The sequence below is a fragment of the Cynocephalus volans genome, chromosome 10 (assembly GCF_027409185.1).
Source record: "Cynocephalus volans isolate mCynVol1 chromosome 10, mCynVol1.pri, whole genome shotgun sequence".
Classification (NCBI taxonomy): Eukaryota; Metazoa; Chordata; class Mammalia; order Dermoptera; family Cynocephalidae; genus Cynocephalus; species Cynocephalus volans.
In genome coordinates, this window is record NC_084469.1 from 18,294,873 (window position 1) to 18,317,556 (window position 22,684).

Consider the following 22,684-nt stretch of genomic DNA (forward strand, 5'->3'; position numbering starts at 1 on the left):
AGCATTTTCTGTAACAACAAGCTACCTTCTAATGTCCAAATAATTATAGGTTCAGGTCAAGAACTCCAGACCATATTGATTACATCTCTACGCAAGAAGGACCCTCCAGCGCTGTTTGTATCCACTATAACAGGGACAGCTTTTAAGTATCTGTGACACTAAGAATTTTCAGTCCTATCAATGCCAGAAATGGAAAGCCAATAACCAGTCAGGCCTGTCAGATGTTGCCTGAAGCAATAAGGACAAGCTGGGAATTCATCATACTGGAACTTCATCTGCCAGCTGCATTCACACATTTTCACCACCTGAATAGTTGATTCTCATCAACTCCCACATGGCTCATTTCAGCATACAGTGTTTTGAAATGAATATTTGATCAGGCAGCGTAGAAAGAGGTTTGGACTTATCTGAGGTGTCACCATAATGCACTTTAAGTAATTCTAAGTATCAGGAGCTAGGTGTCCTAGGTTTTATTGTTTGAATATTTCTGAAATGGATCTGTGATCCTAATTAAATAAGATTAAATGAGATAAGACATGTGAAAACACCTAGCACATTGTCAGGCACCTAGCTGTTTATAAATAAATACTGGTTTCCCATCTCTTTCACTTCTGTCTATTGGCAAATATCCTAAGATTCCTCACAGAGCTCTTAATTATTGAGAGACAGGGATCTCAGACTGCTAGAGAAAATTAAAAACCACCCTGCTACTTTCTCTATTTCTAATTTTATCAAAATTCCAAAGCATCACCCACATTTGAACCTAAGAAATAAAGAAACATAGTAGGCTTATTAAAATTGCTTTTTTATGTTTGGATGTTAACAGTCTGACTATGATATTCCTAGGTGTATTTAGTTTAAATCCTACATTGGATATATTGAGCCTTTGAATCTTTGAGTTGATGTTTTTCACTAATTTTGGAAAAGTTCCCAACCCCTTGTATATTTCTTTTGCCCTACTCTCTCCTTTTCTTCCATATGTGTAATAATTACACATTTTAGTTTGATATTGCCCCACATACCTCTCACACTCAGTTCTGTTTTATTTTATTATTTTCTCTCCACTTCAGTTATGAAAAATGTTTACTTGTTTTTGAGTCCCTGAGCCTTTCTTCTATGTCCAGACTGCTGCTGTTTAGCATATTCAATGAATCATTTCAGATATTCTATTACTCGGTTTTAGAATATCAGTTTGGTTTTTATTATGGATTTTCTCCATATTTTCCTCATTATAAAATAGAAAACAATAAAGATGATACAAAAAAACTGAATAATAATAATAATAATAATACTTAATAATGAAATATTAAAACCTTCCTCCCAGGGTTAAAAAGATAAAAATGTTATATTCAACATTGCAGTGGAGGTCTAAGCAAGTGTAATAAGGGAGAAAAAGAAATAAAATATATAAAGATTGGGGAGAAAAAAAAAATCTATATTTGCAGAAGACGTGATTGCACAGTAGAAAATTCAAGGGACTCTACTAGAATAAATGTATTTAGAAAGGTTTCCTGTACAAGTCCATCATACAAAAAAGTAATTTATTCTATATGCTATAAAGAAAAAGACTAAAAAATGAAATACAATATGGTATATATAGTAGCATCAAAAATATCAAATAATAAAAACAAATTTTACAAAATATTTGTGACACTTCTACACTGAACCTTACCAATTATTAGGCAAAATTAAAGAAGGCCTAAATAAATGGAGAGCTATAAAAATTTATGTATTGAAAGATTCAATATTTTTAAGATGTCAGTGCTCCCAAATTTGATGTACAAATTCAATGAAATCCCAATCAAATCTCATCTGAATGAGAAATGAACAAGCTGATTACCTAACATACGTGTGTGTGTGAGTATACACATACACACACACACGCATACATAAATCTCAATGGTTTTCAATTTTTTTTCCCAAACCAAAAAATAATAGTGAGAAAAATGACATTTTTACTTCTTTTTGGAAACCTCCATAACAGTCACCAGCCTGATTCTCGTATCTGCTTGTGCATTCAATCTGTTGTGATACATTGTTTTGGCTGAAGCATGTAAAAAAAAAAAAAAAAAAGTTGGCCTCATTCAAATATGTAACTGGAAAAAGATTATTTTTATATAATTTTCATATTCTGGGGAAATTCTTCAATATGACACTCAACAAGTTAGTTGCAATGTGGAATACGAAACCATATCAATTAACTTTGTACTCATATTCAAATCCTTTGGAATGAGTCTTTACTCATGCATAATTTTGTAACACTATGAAATTTATCACTTGGAAAATATTGCTGATCTCCCAGATGTTGATATATTTTATTATATGATGTGAAAAAAAAAATCACATTAGTTAATATTACCACCTATCTCCTCAGAAATGTCTAAGTATTGGGGAATCTGTTTAGCAGACAGTGGTGAATACAAGGTTTCCAAATTTCTAATTTTCAACTGAAAGCTAAAATTTTATCATTGGTAATAAATACTGTCACTTGTTTTTCCTTAAAGTGATAGGCATACTTTGCTTATTTTTGAGAAAATTTCTGCCAAATACTCATGTCTGAATAAACATAGTTTGTCAGTTTTTCCTTCAGCTAAAATGGTATTATATGAAAACAGTTCACGACTGTTTTCTATGAACACAGTTCAGTTCACATCTTTAATAACCAAACAAATACTTTTCCTCAAAGCAACTATCATGCATTCATTCCCATTTGGTTAAAAATAATGATTTTTACTGCTTCAAAGATATTCTTAAGTGAATATAGCTTTTTTGTTGTTAAATTCTGTGTGGGTAGCAGTGGCAATTAGCATACTTTGGTGTCACTGCCATTACTATGCTAAGATGCTACCAATTTTACCCACAATTGCTTTTGCACCATCTGTACTAAATGTCAATGCAGTATGAAAACAAAAGGCAATTAATAATTTATTACTATTATGAAAATAGTTTTGACTTTACTGACCACTCAAAAGTGTCTTGGAGACTCCTACGGTTCTGTGGATCACACTTTGAGGAACCACTGGTATGTTTGTACAAATGCATGTGTGTGGAAATGCAAAGAACCTAGAATAGCCAAGATAACCATAAAGAACAACAAAGGTGGAGGCATTAAACGATTAGACTTCAAAACTTATCTAAAACCTACAGTAATTAAGATAGTACAATATGGATTTAAAGAAAGCTATATAAATCAATGTAACACATTAGAAAACCAAGAAAAAAATATGATTTTTAAAAAAGGCTTCAGTACAACTCATTGGGGGAAGGCGTATCTTTTTGATGAACAGGGCTGGAGCAATGGGATATTTATATGGAAAAAACTGAACACTTTAATCCCAGCCTTACATAATAATAAAAATTAATTTGAAAAGGATCACAGTCCTAAGCATGAAGGACAAAACTATATAATTTCTAGAGAAAAGCATCTCTTCAAAACTGGGGGAAAGGAACATTTTTTGTGTGGGTAAAACACAAAACATAAAAAACAATGGAAAAATTGGACATATGCTTGTCAAAAGACACCAGTAAGAAAGTGAAAAGGCAACTAAATAAAAGATATTTGCAACACATACAAAAGACCTGTATCCAGAATATTTAAAGAACCCCATGATATTCAAATAAAGACAACAGACCTGAGAAAAGTCAGTGACTTAACCAGCACATTACAAAATAAGATATCAAAATGACCAATAATACATTAAAGGTGTTCAATAGCGTTATTCATCAGAAAAGAGCAAATTAAAAAACCACAGTTCACATTCACTAAAATGGCTAAAACAAAGACCAATAATACCAAATGTTGATGGGAATGTAGAGCAACTGAAATGCTCACACATTGCTGGTAGGAATGCAAAATGTTATAGTCATTTTGGAGTACTTTCCTAATAAAGTTAAACATATGCCTTCCTTATAACCCAGCAATGCCAGTACTAGGGATATGCCCAAAGGAAATGTGTGCATGTGTTAAAAAAAGAAAAAAGAAAAAGAAATACTTGTACAGGAATGTTTATAGCAGCTTTATTCATAACAGCCATAAGCTGGAAACAACAGGATAATGTATACATGAACTGTGTGGTATATTCACATAACGGAATACTGCACTGCAATGTTAAAAATGAACCAGTGATACAAGTAACACCTGGATAAATCTCAAAAACATTAAGTTAAGCAATATAAGTCATATACAAAAGCATAAGTATGGAATGATTCCAATTACATGAGGTTCAATATAGGCAAACCTAATTTATGATGATAAAAGCAGTTACCTCAATGACAAAGGTAATATTAACTGAGAGGGGAATAAGGGATCTTCCTGGGTTGATGAAAATAATCAATATTTTGATCTGAGTGCTGGTTACATGGGTATAAAAATTCATCCAGTTGTATGATTAATATATGTGCATGTTTGCTATAGATAAATTATAACTTAATTTTTAAAACCTCTTCAAAGGTGTTCTAAAGTGCAGATTCATCAATTTTTCAAGCTAAAAGGGACTTTGGAAATAACCTAGTTCAATTCCCTCATTTTAGGGAAATGCTCGGTTTCAAAGCAATAATAAACAGGAAGCTACAGGCAGAGCTCAGTCTAGAACCAAAGATTCATAAGTTAGTGTCATTATCCTTTCTACAACACCAAGCTTCCAAAACAAGACTTTTCTCTGGGACAACTATTTTCACTTTGATTATTTACTTTAGCTTTACTGTGACCATTTTCAACAATATCCAGGGGAATATCAGGAGCTCTGGTTCTGACTAGTTGCCAGCTGAGGTCCCAGGCTGCTCTTTAATTGCCCACTTGGCTTACCATTCAATGGAGAGAGGCTCTTTGTTTGTTTCTAAGTTCACAGATAGCACCTATAAGCATAAGCTTCTCAGGTTCTTGGACACAATTTAAAATAGTGTGGCACTAACAGTTTGACACTCAAGTCACTAAGACAAATGGAATTCCCGGTTCAGACTTAAACAAATTCTAATACTGCCCTCAACGTTGTCCCCCAGCCACCATAGTCTCAGGCAACAGACCATAAACAGTCCAGCCTTGTATTAGAGACGTAGTAATTAACGTAAAAAGAGAAAAGCTGGGTCTTTTGCTTGAAAAGTCCCAGGTAATATGTGGTACCCTGGCATATCAACAATGGAGAGAATTCATCGATTCCTTCTCAAAATGCTTAGGAAAGACTTAAAGTCATGTCAAGGACCTGGTGCTTGCAATAGATTGACACAAAGATTTATTCAAAGAGGCAATGTGTCATCAGGAGAAACTTTTCCAACAGCTTCTTCTACTTCTGTTACTGTTTCTTCATCTTCAAATGAGGCAATCTTTTTTCTTAATTGTACTGAGCTAATTTTTCCTCATTGTTAACTTGACATTGACCTTTTAACATCCTATAAATATTAGAAAGAAGAATGAGAGTAATATTAAAATCAGAATAAGGGAGATGTGGCTGAGTACTTTCCTTAGGGGCAAATCAGGCCTTTTCCCCACGTTCTTAATCTCAGAAACTTACTTTGGTTTTATACAGACAGTGGGTGTTCAAAAGATTAGAGGTGATTTAATGTATACGCTTCCTCATTTCTAAGAAAAAAGCCAATCTTAACATAAGAGTTTAAATACTTTTCCCCTCTGAGGGACTGTTCACAGGTCAGGACTGAGCTGCCTTTTAATTTCACCCCTGTCCTTAATCCTCTTACTGATTACAAAGGCTATGAATACCCAAGGTACATGCCTAGAGTTTTCATCACCTTATAATCACCGAGACTATCTGGAACTCTATTAATTGAAAACGACATCATTTATTCAAAGAAATATCTCAATATTTCTAAAGAATATCATATCATTTATATCTGGGTATCACTTTAGGGGATAATTTGAACACATCCCTTCCTAATTTTTGTATAGGGAATCTTAATTTCCTTTTACAGATGCAGAAAAGAATGGTTAGGTAAGACAAATGACTTGAAGGTCCAGCAAAAGTTCAAGACCATGATTATAATGTCATGGCTTCTGTCACTCAATTCTGGTTTTAAGATCACGAAGCTAAGTGACCTCACCATGGTAGACTGAATGGTGTCTTTTACAAATCTCTTTACTTCTGACTACCAGCATCTCTGTGTCTCTGATGGCTTTAAGATATAAAGACTATTTTTGTCTGCCTAAGATTGAAATGACAACTGTAGATACAGTGAAATACTTAGGAATACTTTTCCCTCAGTGCATCAGAAAAATCTCTGTAAGATAAAAGCATGCTTCTATAAGGATATCCTTCCAGCGCAGATATGACTGCAAGATAAAATGAAAATTGCTCAAATAATCTTGTCACTGACCCAATTGTACTGCTCTAATAATAAGTATTTTTGGGTGTGTGTGTGTGTGTGTGTCTTTTAGAGGTGATGCACCAAATGCCATATACGTAAAGGAAGCACAAATGATCATTATAAAATTAATCAAATGAAACAAGTTTGAGATTTAAGTGTATAATTTTCTTCAGTTAAACAAATTATTTTGATAGTGGGAAAAATTAGGTGCTCAAAAATTATCTCCTAAAATGAATTAATTTTTTAATCTCTTAGAAATTACTTACATTTCTTTAATTGTATGATAGAAATAATATTTCTCTTGAGTCAAGAACAACAAACACCAAGTCTGAAACTTTGTCCCTACTTATTGAAATGCTTAATGTAACACATTTAATGTCTTAAGTATCAAAGCCTGCTTTGAAGGATAAAACCTCATTTTATTTCTCTATTACAATTATCCTTTTCTCCACTGGCATCTTCCTCATGAATGTATATGAATGCTTCTTACACCATGTCATATAACTTTATCTTTATAAAATTTTTACCTTATTAGAATTTGATAAAGATCTGTTCTGCATACAAGTTAAGCACAGGTTTGTCTTTCAATCTCAGTTGCTTTGAGTTCTTTGCTGGTAAATAATCAATCTCCATAGCAAAACTACAAACCAACTCAGATTTTTCTAGGCTCTTCGATTTGATGACCCCAAAGCAAGTCAAGATGCTATTCAGTTATCTAGTAGGTACAGCCTACAAGTCTTGGAAGATGAACATCAGTCACCAATCTGGGAAACAAAGTTCAAATGAGATAACAGCTATCTTTCTGCTTTCTTTTGACAGATTCTATACCTTTTTCAAAAGAAGGGCATACGTTATAAGGAACAATGTGGGAAGAAATTCTTAGATTCCTAATAAAAAATTCTTAGATACCTAGTAAAGAAAAAAACTTAAGAAATTGATGTAGTGCTATGTCTAGAAATACTGTCTAAAATTCCAGACTTCGCTACTTAGTTAGATGTAGGAAAAATTGAGCAGTTACCTCAAAGCCCACTTGTTCTGGGTATCCTGTGACTTAAATTAAAATCCTATGGTGTGTACATTTTCAGAATGATTTTCTCCTTAGCCAAGAAGGGAACATCTCACAATTATCTAAACCCCAAATCATAAGTAGGATAGCGATCTTTGAATCACCAAAGACATGAAAGAGATTTTATAGAAATAACATCTATGCATCAAGCAGTTAAAGATCTGCTGATGATCTAAATACATTCATATTTATATAGAGATAGTCGATATAAGTATCTGTAGGTGAGTGAGTGAGTAGGAAAAACACACACTGTCTTTCCTCTATTTCTTACTCAGCAACAATCACAATCATCAACACAGAAGACCAGCTTCTGACTTCTGTGACCAAATGTGTGAGGATTTTCTCCCCACCAGTAAGCAAGCATTTCTCCAGTGGACACCAGCTGGCTGTCCTCTAATTCAATTCAATTCTGACACTATCTACCTGAAGATAGCATCAGATCCCACAGGTTGAGGGCTCAGTCCCCCAAAATGCCCCCCACTTCAGATGCCATTTGCAAGTCCAGGCCTCTGCAACTTCTGACCAACAAGCTATAAATCAGGGTTCCCACAACCTCTTCCTTGGATTCGGTTAGTTTGCTTGAGTGGCTCACGGCACTCAGGGAAGCAGGAACTTTACGTTTACCAGTTTATTGTAAAGGACATTACAAAGGATACAGAGGAAGAGATAAATAAGGCAAGGTATGGGGGAAAGGGTGCAGAGCTTCCATACCCTCCCCAGGTGTGCCACCGTCCAGGAACCTGCTCAGTTATCACGTTCAGCTATCTGGAAGCTTTCTGAACACAGGCCTCTTGGGTTTTTATGGAGATATCATTACATAGACATAATTGATTAAATCATTGGCCACTGGTAATCAGCTTAACCTCCCAGAGGTTAGGGGCTGGGACTGAAAGTCCTGCCTTGTCTTTCCTGCGAGCAGCCCCCATCCTGAAGCTAACTAGGGACTGCCAGGTCCAATGCATGGGTCATAATCAGAGAAGCACTTCCTAGTTCAGGAGCAATTACAAAAATTTATGAGACTATTTTTGTTTTGTTTTGTTTATATGTTATGGTGGCTGGCCAGTAAGGAGATGTGAACCCTTGACCTTGGTGTTATCAGCACCATTCTCTAATCAAGTGAGCTAACCAGCCAGCCCTAGACTCTTTTTAGTAGAAGAATCCAAAACAGAATTTTCCCATAAACTTGTTTCTATAAAGAACTCAAATCATTTAGCCTCTGTCTTGTTAAACATTAGTAGAAAAGTAGTTCAGTAAAAAACAGTTGTCCTATTAGATAATGTAGATGGAGGCTCCACAACAAAACATTCACTCCAAAAAATGTGTTAAACAACACATATTCCTCATTCAAAAGGGTTCCTAACCATGTGAGATGTAGCTGAAGGGAGAATTAGTCACCAAAGTCCAATTCTCCATCTATGGGACACCTTCAGCTCAAAGCTAGAGAAAGCAGCACACACATTTCACTGTTCTGGCTTGTCTTTCAGAAAGGAACCATGGCTTTCTGGGATGAATGTAAGCCTAAAAAGGAGTAATAGAGCTTAGCCACCAAGAAGTCCTTTCCCTACTCAAAAGACTGGTACTTTCAGGCAGAGGCTCGAAGCTGTAGAGCAACATCCTAGAGACTCCTACAGGACATCTCTGGTGGAAAGGTAAATAAACCAAGCTCAAAGGTCTAATTCCTAGTTCAAAAATCAACTTAAATACTCTTCTTGCAACAGTTAAACAGAGCAATGGTTACTACAGTTCTTTGAAATTCCTCCTTGTTGCATCAGAAAACTTCACATACAGCTAAAATTGCTATGTGATATGGAGTATTACCACAGAATATGGAGTATTACCTCAGAATACAGTACTGAATATGTCAACTTTTAATAGCCCATGGTAACTGCTTTGATGACATGCATTCCTGGTAGCTAGTCACTTGACAATAAAACATTATTAATATGGTAGATTGAGAATGTTTTTAAAAAGCCCAACTAGGCCTACTTTTATAATCTTGAAAAAAATACTTCAGGTTATAATATATAACATTTCCAGGATTTACAATTATAGATGATAATTCCAGACCAGCATGATCTGTTAGCATTCTCAGTTTGTTACTATCAAAAGATTTATTGTTTAAGTTACCAATCTCAATATCTCATTCAATGCAACGAAGCAAAGTTAGAGATGCTATACATTTCTGTGCTTGTTTCCAGAGGACAACCATGGTTGCCAAGTCAAAGCAGAGGAACAAATATGAATCCTTTAAAGTAATAGCCTACATTAAAAATAAAGACATAGCCCTGGATGGGGACAGCTCAATAGGAGGCAAAGTACTAACCACTGGCCAAAAACTCAGAAAGCTAAGACAGATGGGGACAGCTCAATAGGATGCAAGGTACTGACCACTGACCAAAAACTCAGAAAGCTAAGACAATGTACAAACCCACTAGCTTCGAAAATTAAAAATATATCCAGACACAGAGTCAGAAACAGAAGCTTTGGTCTTTTAAAAGTGACCTTCAAAATCAGTTTTGTGTTTGTTTCCATTTTCTTTCACAGTTTAAGCCTCAATCAAATCAGCAATCTCTAGGGATTTTGAAATCGCTATAGATTAAAATCCTCTCTGACTCAACTGTTTGATTAATGCCGAGTATTTAATAATTCTACTGTGAGACTTTTCTGGACGAAATCCTGCTGTGCACTGTCTTCAGATGCTCCCTGGCTATACCATAATACAAGACATCACTATCCTTATTTTATTTATCACTCAACTTAGAGATGAGAAAATATATTACAAACAATTCTATTATCTAGCAGCCCTGGCTGAAAAGTTTTATAATACTCTTGTAGCAACTACCACCAACAAAGGCAAAGATCTCCTTCCAGATATTAATGATACATATTCATAGCTTGGTTCCAAGGATAGGAAATTAATAACTGTGATAGATAGACTAGAGTTAAGTTAATGAATTTCTAAACTTTATGCTTTCAATAATAAAACCATTCAAGCTATAGCATTTGGACTCTCTCTGCTTCCACAGATTAAGCACTTTGATACTCAACAGGTTGAGTAAATTAAATCCATACATTGTATTTACGTTCTCTGTCAAGGTTGCTTCTCCACTTTTCAGTGATCAAAGGCAAAACAGTCATCAAACTTGTAGACTTCAATACTATGTTCATTATATTTAATCCAGTGCCAACTTCACTGCATCATTCACCAATCTTAAGAATGTTTAAATACATGGCATTGTCTAGCAACAAACATAGGCACAGTAATGTATTCACACACACGTGCCCCTAAAACAACAACAAAAAAAAAACAATGAGAAAGGCAAATAAATATCATGCTCTACATTGTGAAAGAAAACAAACTAAAGATGCACAAAATTGGCCAGTAAACATTTTAGAGGTGTTTTTCTACCTGAGGCAGCATCAATCACTGTGGAAACTCCCCTTCGATCAGAGACTGGACGGGATGACCCTGGCATACTGACTGGGTCAGAGCGGACTGGCTGGATCCTGCAATGCAATTTAATTTAATTCACATATGTTACTGGCATCAAAACTGTCACTTGCTACAACAGACCTTAAATCAGGAATGTTGGAATAGCCCAATCCATTAAAGAATCATTCATTCTAAAACCGACAGAGGAGCTGCAGTCCCTAATTCTTACAAAAGGCTAAAGTACTGAAAACATTCTATCCACTCCAGAGCCTTTCTAAATTGTCTTTGTATGTTATTCAATAGATTTTTAAGTAAGGAATTGAAAAGTTGACATTAATTTAGAGGGATAAAATAGATAGAATGGGAGAGGAAACAAAACACTTTCTACTGAAACCTTTGGCACTGCCAAAGGACAACTATGAAGAGTTTTGAGAACCTCCAAGAACACGAATAGCAGCATAACTAGTAAAGTGTTCTATAAAAAGCAGCAATATGTGCTTCAAAATTTTCAGATACTCTCTTAAAATCCTTAGTGAAAGTTATGTATGACAATAAGCATAAGATGATCAAGCGGTGTTGTGGCTGCATGGGTTTAGCTAGGATCACTACTAACTAGCTGAGTTACCTTCACAAAATTACCAATTAGTGTATAATAATCAATGAGACTCCCAGCAAAACTGCAATTTACTACAGACAATTCAAGTTGCTTCAGAATGATAAACATATAAATGCCAAGGGTCTCTTTCCAGCTGCATTAGTATAACTAGTATTATCATGAAAATATGTGTATGATTAAAACATCTGAGAGTTCCAGGCAATTTAGAAAAACAAAACACTTGTTACAAGAATATATATATGCATTTCTGGTATTTCATTCATACAATAAGTATTACTGAATATTAATTATATGTCAGCATTATTCTAGGAAGAAGCAGAAACAAAACATGAAATACAAGGTCTATACGCAGATATGACATAGCACATAAACATTCATGATGACGCAAAATAAAACTAAAACATAAATATGAGTGAGGTAAATAATAAAGCTGAGAATGAGGAAATGGGAGAATATATGCATGGCCCACACAAGATAGAGAAGATCTTGTGGAGCTGAAACAGGAATTGCATGCGTATATAGTAATAGGATATGTATATATGGAGAGAAGCAAGATGTGCTCTACAAGCACAAGATTAGAATAAGCAGAACCTCAGATTTGTGACTCAGTATGATAAATGCAGGGCACCTTGAGGTGTATAATTTGGTTGAAGTATAAAGTTCATAAAGGGTATTGGTGGAAGATAAAAATGAAATAGATAATAGAAGACTGAAATGCCAAGTATGAATTACAGACAAAGAATAGTTATAGAAAGTACAATTTGAATGTATGTGTTTGTTGTGGGGAAGGAAGAAATGGGAGGGAGATGCAGGATGATTTAGTACTGGAAGTTGAAAATATTGATATATAAATACTGATCACTGCTGTGGAATACTACCCAATGTTCGTTGCACCCCAACTTAATTTTCTTAAGTCAGCAAAGCTAATCCTATCACATCTTGGCAGCACTTAGTTCTGGGTGAGCAAGCCTGAAGAAATCTGGAACAGCAAGAAAAGAGGAGTAGTTTATTTGAAGTTTCTGGAAATGAAGTTTTCTTGTTCTCAGGAGCAGCAAGAAGCTAGCATGTTACATATGGTATAAGTAAACCCCCTTCTAGTCTAAACTTCTTATGTGGGCTAATAAATTTCCTATTGTTAATTCAATTTATATTGTGGTTTCTGAATAATCCAAAGTTGGGTGTGGGTTGTGGATGGGGCTACAGATGAAACAAAATTGGCTATAAATTGATGTGTGGAAGCTGAGCAACAGATATATGGGGGTTTATTCTATCATTCTCTTTATTTTATATATAGTTGAAATTTTTCCCTAACTAAAAAAAAGACAAAAACTGGTTGGGAAGTTGGAAATGTTCTGGAATTAGATAGTGGGAAAGGATGCAAAACAGTGAATATACTAAAAATCACTGAATTTTACACTTTAAAATTGGTGAATTTTATGTTATATGATTTATGTATCAATTAACATAAAATAAATTGTAACCAATTTCTGAGGAGCTAATCTTGAGTGGAAAGGGAAGCTTTATATACTCTGATTCTTTTACATCGTATGTTCCTCAGATCTATTAACAAATATTTCACTGACTTTTTTTTTTTTTTTTAGATCTCTGCTCTGAGGCTGGACAGTTAGCTCACTTGGTTAGAACACGGTACTGATAACACCAAGGTCAAGTATTCAGATCCCCTTACCAGCCAGCTGCCAAAAACCAACTAAGTAAAAATAAATCCCTGCTCTTTGTAAGGAGCTGCCATGAGACAAAGCAATACCTGATTCCCTTATAGATGAGAGTCACTACTACACCCATCTTTTTTCCATTTTCGTTAGGATGCAGGGAGGCAGACTATCACTGCACTACATATTCTTAGTGATATCTTATGGGGTACAGGACAGCAGGCCCGGTATTAAGGGTAAGTTGTGCCCCCAAAAATCTAAACAAGTACTTCATAATTTATAGAAGGTAACTCCAATGGCCTGCTATAGTGACATTATGCATAGGCCTGAAAAAATGTAAATGAACCAGAGGTAAAGAGCTGGCTAGCATTGACAGGAAACAAGAATGAGGAGAATATAAATAGTTGGGTTTCTAATTGGATGCTAGGTGGAAAAGGTTCTAAAAAGAGCACTTAAAATTGATGTGAATCAAATCTAAATTTCCCATTAAAATGGTGCTGTAATGGGGGTTAATGTCTTAACCCAGGTCCTAACCAAGCTTATCTGCTCAAAATTTAAAATACAAATTACAAATGCAATCTAAAGAAATTTATAAACCTCTGCCCAATATAAAGGTTTCTAAAGGTTATTTGTGTCCCATAAACAGGAAAATATACTTATCAAGCATAAACAATTTTAGATCATTTAGATAAAAAATACTGGGAGTTCTTTAGTATAAGAAAAAGGACAGTACCTAAGGAAAATTCTGAAGAATTTTGGAAATGGAGCTATATCTAAAGAAGCAAGTTAAAAAGATCTTAGAAGAACTATATGTGAAGTAAAGAGTAACTAAGAAAGCTGGAGGAGGCCACAAAACAAAGGGACAGAGCTGTATATATAGGAACTGGAGATGCCTTCCCAAGAGAAAGGACAGGGCCTTATAATAGCAGCTGGTGATAGTAACTAGGAAAAAAAAAATGGGGACTTGTGAATATTTCAGCAAAGAGAATAAATGGGTTACACAGTTGTAAAGAGAATAAATGGGTCACTTATTTTAAATGCTTTATTATTAACCTTTAAAAACTGAATGTGTGTTGTAGACATGAATGACTAAACACTGAATCACTAAATTGAGGACTGACTCAACTTTATCTGAAAATGGACTGACTACCTAATTCAATCATGTTTTATGATTAGCACCACTGAAAACTGGTCTAGCACCCACTGTATTGTCAGTGTTGACTGACATCTTAGCGGGAAAGTGCCATTTCTAGAAAATCAGAGAAAAAATGCTAAAACAAAAAAAGCAAAAATGTAGGGAAGAATGAAACAAAACACAAAGCAAACTAAACAAACAAAGAAAAAATACTAAACTTGGTATTAAAAGGAGATTGGTTGCTCTTTATAAATCGTTCCATAAGAAGAGACATAAAAGTGTGGGAAAAGCAAAAATGTAAAAAAAGAGACCACTTAGGAGCCCAATGACAAAAGATGTTATTGCTAGGGTGCTGGCAGTGGGAATGGAGAGGAATGGAAGGTTTCTAGCTATGCTTTGGAATAGATGTGACATAACTTGATGAAGAATTACATGTGGTGGGTGAGAAAGAAGATGTCAAGAATAACCCCTAGATCCTGGCTTGAGGACTAGGTGGTTCAAGGATTCATTTAGTGAGGTGAGAAAGACTAGGGGAAGAGCAGAATTAGAGGGTGAGATGAAAAGTTGTGATTCAGACATGTTAAGTGTTTAATGCTTTGGAGAAAACCGAGAGCAAAAGTGAAGGAGGCAGCTGGCTGTATTCTAGGCATATCTTCCAGCACCTAGTAAGGTGCCTGTCAGGTCCTCAATAAGTGTGTATCGTACTAAAAAATATATACAGCAAGCCTAATACAACTTTGCAACAGCTTTTGTTATGTTATAAACATTCGCATTGCTATTGATGAAGAGACACACAAAAACATATTTCCAACATGTGATTGGAATACATTTTCTCACAATTTTTAAAAAGACATTCAAGAAAAAGGTCAGAGGGCTGTTTTATATCCAAACCAGGAAACATTATAGAAATTTTTTTAAGAGAAGACAAGACAGGAAGATTATACTGCACTAGACAGAACTCTTCATTGTCTGTTGTAAACTGACAAGTCAGGCCTTGGTATAACAAATCAAACTGCTACAAAAACTTGAGACTGCAAAAGTAAAAAAAAAGCCTGAGTTGCATTATAAAAAATAAGCTAATAATAAAAAGTATACTTTGTACTGTGATGCTTATAAGTAAGGCTCAAAGAATATACATTATAAAATACAGATGAAAATTATAAATGAATTTTTTTTTGGTAGTTGGCCTGTATTATAAATAAATTTATACCAACACCTTCTCATCCATAAACTCTTTATAATTTAAAGGAAGGGAGAGGTTTGTTAATGGATACAAAATCACAGCTAGATAAGAAAAATAAGTTCTAGTGGTGTATAGCAGTGCTAGGCATCTATAATTAGCAATAACTTATTGTATGTTTTCAAAGGGCTAGAAGAGAGGAAGTCAAATGCTCTCATCACAAAGAAGTGGTAAATTTTTACAACAATGGATAATGCTAATTATCCTGATTTGAGTATCATTCATTGCATACATGTGTTGAAATATAACTCTGTACCCCATAAATATGTAAATTAATATATCTCAATTAAAAAAATGAATAAAACAAAAGAAGGAAGATGCAGGATTAGATGAAAATCACATATAAAATTTAATTGAAAGGTGATGCCAACTTCAGAAAGATCAGGAAAAGATGATATAAGCAGACTGCAGTTAGAAACATGAGCAAAGCATTATAAATTAGAATGGCTTAAAAAGTGTACTGAATTTTAGATTCAGAGAAAATATGATGTGAAATACAAATATTTATTCCATGGGATCAGATCCCATGTAAAATCCCAAGTGATGACAGTGAATCACACATAACAGTACATGTAGTCTGTGACATGATCCTGCGCCAAAAGGGGAAATGTACATATTACAAATGATGCTCGTTTTAATAAACATTATTAACACTGTCGTTAAAATCAATCCCTAGTTCTTATTTCCTACCTGAGACTGTTGAGATCAAGGTCATCTGTATCAAAATCCAAAAGGGGCTGTGGAGTATCACTTGGACCATGAGACTGCAACACAGATGAACTAGATGATATAACAGTGGTTTGGCCTGAGGGATGGATGGTTTTGAACTGGAACTGTGGACCCATCCACAGACGTCTGTGGGGTCCAGTGTGGGTTACAATTTCAACCTGGAACAGAGTAGGAATCATTATTTAAATTTATTATGACCTTTTAAAGGTTTTTGTGATTCCCCCATCCCTTCTCTCAATGCCCACATTCTCCAAGAAGCCCATCTTAACAAAGTGGGAGAAGGACAGGGTACCCACAATCAAAAGGCAATGATAATGACCGACTACACAGACATTCACATTATCCCTCTACTGGTTTTTATCAACTTAAATTAAAAAATACATTTTGTGTAATATATACATAAACAGACACACATGCGTGCACACACACACATATACAACACAAAAATCACATGAAAGTAAAAGGACCGGTTGCCTGTCTTGTATAACTAGCATCAGCTTCCTAGGGACTACCTTTTTCATTCATTCTAGACAGTACTTACCACGTTGTGGGCATGCACTGAATTCTACACCTATTAATCCACAGATTAAAAGTAATTCCTTCACAACTTGAAGTAGTTCTTGAACTATCCAAGGAAAAGAAAAGGTCTGAAATAACTTTTACACCCAAAGCCAGTTTCTTTCTACAATTAGTTATTATAATATTTTCTACACTGCCTTCAAAATCCCCCAAAATCCACTTTTAAATGAAGAAATTATTATATATTTTTTATCAAACTATTATTTTCCCTCAAACTCTCAAACTTCAATATACCATTACTTAAGAGTGTTTTCTCAATGGCCACAAACACTGACAAAAGCATTTTATGTGCTGCAAAACAGTAAACAACAAAACGCTTTATGAATTTCATGCTCCATGAAGGGGGTATGGAATGTTGCCAATATGACATTAAACATTGGAATGACAAAGTAGAGAGTAGAAGACATGGGGCAAAATCTGAAAATATACATTTTACATAATTTTAAAAATGATCAACATGAATAGGAGACTAAACATACAAACTTTCAGTGAAAGACTACTTCATAATGTCTTGTCACTCCTACATCCCTATTTGTACAAGTCCTTTATGGAACTGACTTCCTATGTATCTTATTTTTGCCCTGAGTTCTTTTATATTTAATCACATTTCTCTGATTGCCGTGAATAGTTCTTAACAAAACATAACTGAAAAGGTTCACAGAAGTGTAGTTCTGTTTGTGAGCCTGAAAGAGCAAAGTCATCATGGTCTTGAAACAATATTCACATTTCCACTAATCACAGGGAGAAAAATACTCAGATTGAGGACAGTGATTTCTGATTCAAGTAGTTGTATTCTGCAATGTAAATTAGGCCACAGATAAAGCATTCTGTGTATTTTAAGCTCAAAATCATCAGTGTCACAGAGCCGAGAGGTAAACAGATGCCTATGCAATTTCACTGAGGCGATGGCCAGATGTTCCTATTCACTCTCCTGTTGTGTGTAGGACAAACATATTGTATATACTTTCACACTGACAGCACACATTACCCCTTATTCTAACTGAAAAGCTGAAGTGAAGGGCAGTGTTTTCTTTGCTGGCATTCTCAGACAACATTTTGATTTTGGAAAACACCACACTTTTGGGGTTTACTTTATCTTGGTATCATCAAGAAAGGATGAACCTCCATACACCAGGAACTAAAGCACTGACCCTCCTTCAAGGAGCTTCTTGTGAGTATTTTTGGTGTAATGAAATAAATATATGTTACCTAGAAACTGTCTGATTCTTCAGTTTCCAGATTTACTTTAGTTTTTTAGACTCCCCTCCCTGAGAAAGCAATGAAACTACAAACAGCTTATACTTTTTCTGAGGCACCTGTCTGATGAAAAGCCACCAGACTGGTAATCTGAGACCAGTCATTAACTTCACAAAATGATGTCAGACTTGACGCAGACATAACAGTATTTGTAATAAAGTCATTTGTAATCTCATCATTTTGCAATGTGCCCAAGTATCTTTTATTTCAAAGTGTTTGAGATGAAGACGGCTTCAGCTGGCAAGTGTATGTACTATGACGGTCACTTAAGGCTGTTACAGGGCTAGTTTAGAGACCACTAGAAGCAGCATTACATGAGTCCAGGAGGGGAAACTCAGTCACGCACCATCAGAACATGTGCAGAATGGAACGCTGAACTTCCATAGCAAAAATACAAACCCAATCTTCAGAAAATGTTGGCTCCAAAACAAATCCCGAAGGTTGTTGAATGGCTTCACTGTTTGGTCAACTCTTTTTTTAAACCCAATAAAAATGTGTTCCAAAGAGTCTGTCTAAATCCAAGATCCTAAGGGCTTTAAATGGACTATTTGAAAGATATGCACATTTTATGCCCTCTGTATAAAAGCTAATATACACACACATATATGTATACTATAATGTATGTATATGCATTATGTATATATATAACTGCAGCAATATCTATCAGAAATTCATAACATGGTAAGACAATTGATTAATTCTTGATAATTCAAAAAAGAGTTATCATTTCTCCCCATTTTCCCCTAAAGAAAAAAAATAAAAACTGGATTTCTCTTTTCTTTTACATTAATATCCCAGATATTTCAAAGTTTTACCTGTGACAGCCATTCTTCATCTTCCTGTCCACTATGGTCAGAGGCTAAACTGTCGTAAGATCCATGTCGAGTAATGGGCCCAGGACTTCCAGGGGGAACCACTACGATAGAAAGAAAAAGGATTTAAACCACTTTTATCCATACAGTGGAAAAATGAACACAGGCACAAGCATCCTGGACACTGTGGTGACTTATCAGATAAAATACAACATTTAAAGCACAGAGGCACTCCAAACAATTAATGAACAAGTAAGACTGGAGTTCTTAGAAATAAGAAAGATCTGGGCTGAGCCCGTGGTGCACTCGGGACAGTGCGGCGCTGGGAGCGCGGCGACACTCTCGCTGCGGATTCGGATCCTATACAGGAATGGCCGGTGCACTCACTGGCTGAGTGCCAGTCACGAAAAAGACAAAAGAAAAAAAAGAAATAAGAAAGATCTCTATAGTTCAGAGTATAATTTTCATAATATCTATAGAAATTTAATAATGAAAACTTGTTTATGTTAATTGTACATTTTCATAGGGTACTATCTGCTGTTTCAACATATGCATATATTGTATAATGACTCAATCAGAATAGTTAACATATCCGTCACCTAAACACTTATTATTGTTTGTGGTTATAATATTCAAGATCCTCCTTTCAGGCTCTCCTGAAGTATACACTACAATTATTAGCTACAGTCACCCTAGAGCACCAGAACTTATTCTTCCTGTCTGTCTCCTCGTACCCATTAACCAACCTTTGATTATGGCTGATAAGTACATGGAGGTTTATTATATGACTGTTTTCTAGTTTTGTGTATGTTTGGAATTTCCCACAGTGAAAAGAGAGGAGGAGAAAGATCCTCTCTGCTCTCATCTGCATTTCATAGGAAGTAGTATAGATTCCAAATATACATCTAGTAGTATCCTTCCCTCTCCACCACATTTATCTATATTTTTAAATCTCCTCCAGTCTAGGTAGGAAGAACATTCTATGTTCACTGCCTTGGGGAAAGAATGTCATACCAGATCACAGGGGAAAAAAACCTAAGAACCTTGACCCTAGGATAAGAAAAAATGATCAAAAGAAAGTATGATAAGAGCAAAGCTTCCATACTCACTAATTGCCCAATTATTAGTATTGATACTCTGAGATTGGAGCAAGAGCAGCAGGGACAGAAAAGGGAAAAAAAAGAGGGTCCCCAAGGAGGGGTAAGGAATGACAGGATCTCAGAAAAAGTTTTAGGGACCAACAGCCATGAAAAATTGTGTCTTCATTCTTGGGTAGAGTTCAGGGAACACGGCACAAGAGCAGAAAAGGTATGGACACAGTGTGTCTGCACTTCTAGGTTTGTGATGACCTCACCATGTTTCCCATGGCTTAGGTGAGAAGGATGTTTCTTGTGTCCAGGAATAACACAACATAGTCCAGACAACTGGCAGGATTTAGATTAGAAACAAGGAGGAATGCTGCAGAGACCTATATGACCAATGAACACTGATCTTGTGGGGAATTGACACATCTCAGTGGTGACGAGAGTAAAATGTCCCCAAACCCTTTACCTCAGACTTTTAGACTCTGTAAGCTCTAGAGAATTTAGAAATAACTTTGGAGGGGAGCATAATTGATTGAGATTAATTTTTGCACATTACTTAGAACAGAGGTGCAAAAGAGAACTTATTTAAGAGAGCTTATTTAAAGAAAAAGAAAGTTAAACATCTTGTAAACCCAAGTTCAGTGGCCAAGATACACACCAGCTACCTTGGTTCTTAGGTAGTTAATAAATTTGGTACAGGAAAAGGATATCTTGACATGTCCTATCCCTGCCTTTAGTACAGTAATGTAAAACATGCCTTAACTAAAAAAGACACCTAACTAAAAAGGACATACTATCAATTTACTTTAGAGAATACAACTTCAAAAGTACTGTCTCTACATGCAGGCATTGGGTAAGTACAGATCAACAAGCAAGGGCAGGATGTGTAGCTCATTATAAGCTGACTGTGAGGCAGCCTGTTTATACTGTGCTCTCAGGAAAGAAGACCATGCTTATAGTGAGTAAATAAGAGCTAAAAAAAATCACTATGTGTATTTTGCTGTCTTACAGTGATGTATGGATGTGTGTGCGTGTATGTGTGTGTTTCTATGTATATATTTATATATTTTAATGTATGTTTATGTGTAAAGCAAACAAAAACAAATCTGCTTCAGACCTGACCTTTGCAAATTAGTCCTGTTAATCTAAATCAAAAATACTTCCAAATCCATAGAACAACAAAAATAAAATTATGAACAGAAAGATTAAATGGCCCATTAATAATATCCCCAAGTCTGAATCACACAAAATTTACAAGATTCCAAAAAGTCAATTCATCATAAAACTTTTCAAATATTCTGTTTTCAAATTTTTAGATGCCTTCTACAATATAACACAAAGATCAATTCATACAGAATTTTTTAAAGTTACCCACAGAAAATATGGTATTTATGAGTTACAGAAAGTTAAAAGTATTGCTTTACACACTGTTAAACTATAGGTCATCATAAAACTTTTCAAATATTCTGTTTTCAAATTTTTAGATGCCTTCTACAATATAATACAAAGATCAATTCATACAGAATTTTTTAAAGTTACCCACAGAAAATATGGTATTTATGAGTTACAGAAAGTTAAAAGTATTGCTTTACACACTGTTAAACTATAGGTACAATGTATTAAGCTATGCAAATAATAATTGATATATTAAAGATTTATAATCATTGTATTAATAGATATCTGAATTGACATCCTTAAGTTACTTCAAATACTTATCTCTTTAACATTATTTAATATATATTAGGATACGTGGGTTTGAACCAAGTACCAAGAATGAGCTATTACCAGTCCTGGAGAAATTTAAACCTCTTGATATTTTAGGTTTTTTCCCCCCAGAAGAATGAAAGTATAAATCCAATTTCATGGAATCCAACTCTTTCTAAAATGCCCCCAAAAGAAACAACTACATCCCAATAAGTAACTTCATCTTCAACAAACCTAGTCATCTACTAAGAAGATGAAAGATAAGTTTACATGTATATTTTGGGGGGGGGGGGAAGCTGCCTGGTACAGAGATCCATACCCTTGACCTTGGTGTTGCAACACCACGCTCTAACCAATTGAGCTAACTGGCCAGCCTATCATTAATATATTGAATACACTTTACATTAGGGCCGGTAACTAATTACTCTTCTTAGTGTGTTTGGCATAGTTTTAGACATTCAGGGGCAAAAAAATCAGACCTCCAAAAAATGAAGTTTGTAGGATTTAGGAATTGCCTTAAGATGAAAGAATAAAAAGAAAATTTACTTGTGTCTACCACTGTTTCATTTAAAGCAATGAAAAGGAATTTCTAATGCATATACAAGTTAAAAGACTAACAACATATAGGTTATAAGCATACTCTTTACATAAATGAAAACAGCATAATATCGAACATTGAGCAGTGCTTATTTATTAAACCAAAGAAGGGAAGATCTAGTTGGTTCTGTTCTGCTCTTGTGCTATTCTTCCCTACATTTCTTCAACTGCCCATAATAAATTATCTTAGCTGTATCTCTGGAAGCTATAGTGGACACAGGTGATCAACTACAGGTACCACTGTTAGTACACTCCAGCCTCCCAACTCCAACAGATGTTAAGAAGCTTTTCCATTCCCTAAAATTAATTGCAATGCTATTGCTATAAGGAAAATCTGCTTCTCAAACAAAGGTAAAAATGCTGATCCAATGGTACCTATTTTTGTATGTGAGCTAATCATAATAGCTATCTGCTTTAAGGTTCTGTTGAAAACTAAAATATGCTCA

At 35.0% G+C, this 22,684-nt stretch overlaps 1 protein-coding gene across 8 annotated transcripts in view; it reads right to left on the bottom strand.

Moving 5' to 3' along the window:
- The window catches only part of BCAS3 (BCAS3 microtubule associated cell migration factor), a 601,295-nt gene that overhangs the window by 273,520 nt on the left and 305,091 nt on the right, over positions 1–22,684 (bottom strand). For 7 of the 8 annotated variants that reach the window (XM_063109232.1, XM_063109228.1, XM_063109233.1 and 4 more), the window contains 3 exons: positions 18,856–18,956; positions 16,166–16,362; positions 10,791–10,888 (listed from right to left, as the gene is read on the bottom strand). In XM_063109232.1, the coding sequence (XP_062965302.1) occupies positions 10,791–10,888; positions 16,166–16,362; positions 18,856–18,956 (396 nt within the window). Of the gene's footprint in view, positions 1–10,577; positions 10,667–10,790; positions 10,889–16,165; positions 16,363–18,855; positions 18,957–22,684 lie in introns of those variants that run through there. The other variant, XM_063109234.1, reaches the window with a different exon arrangement.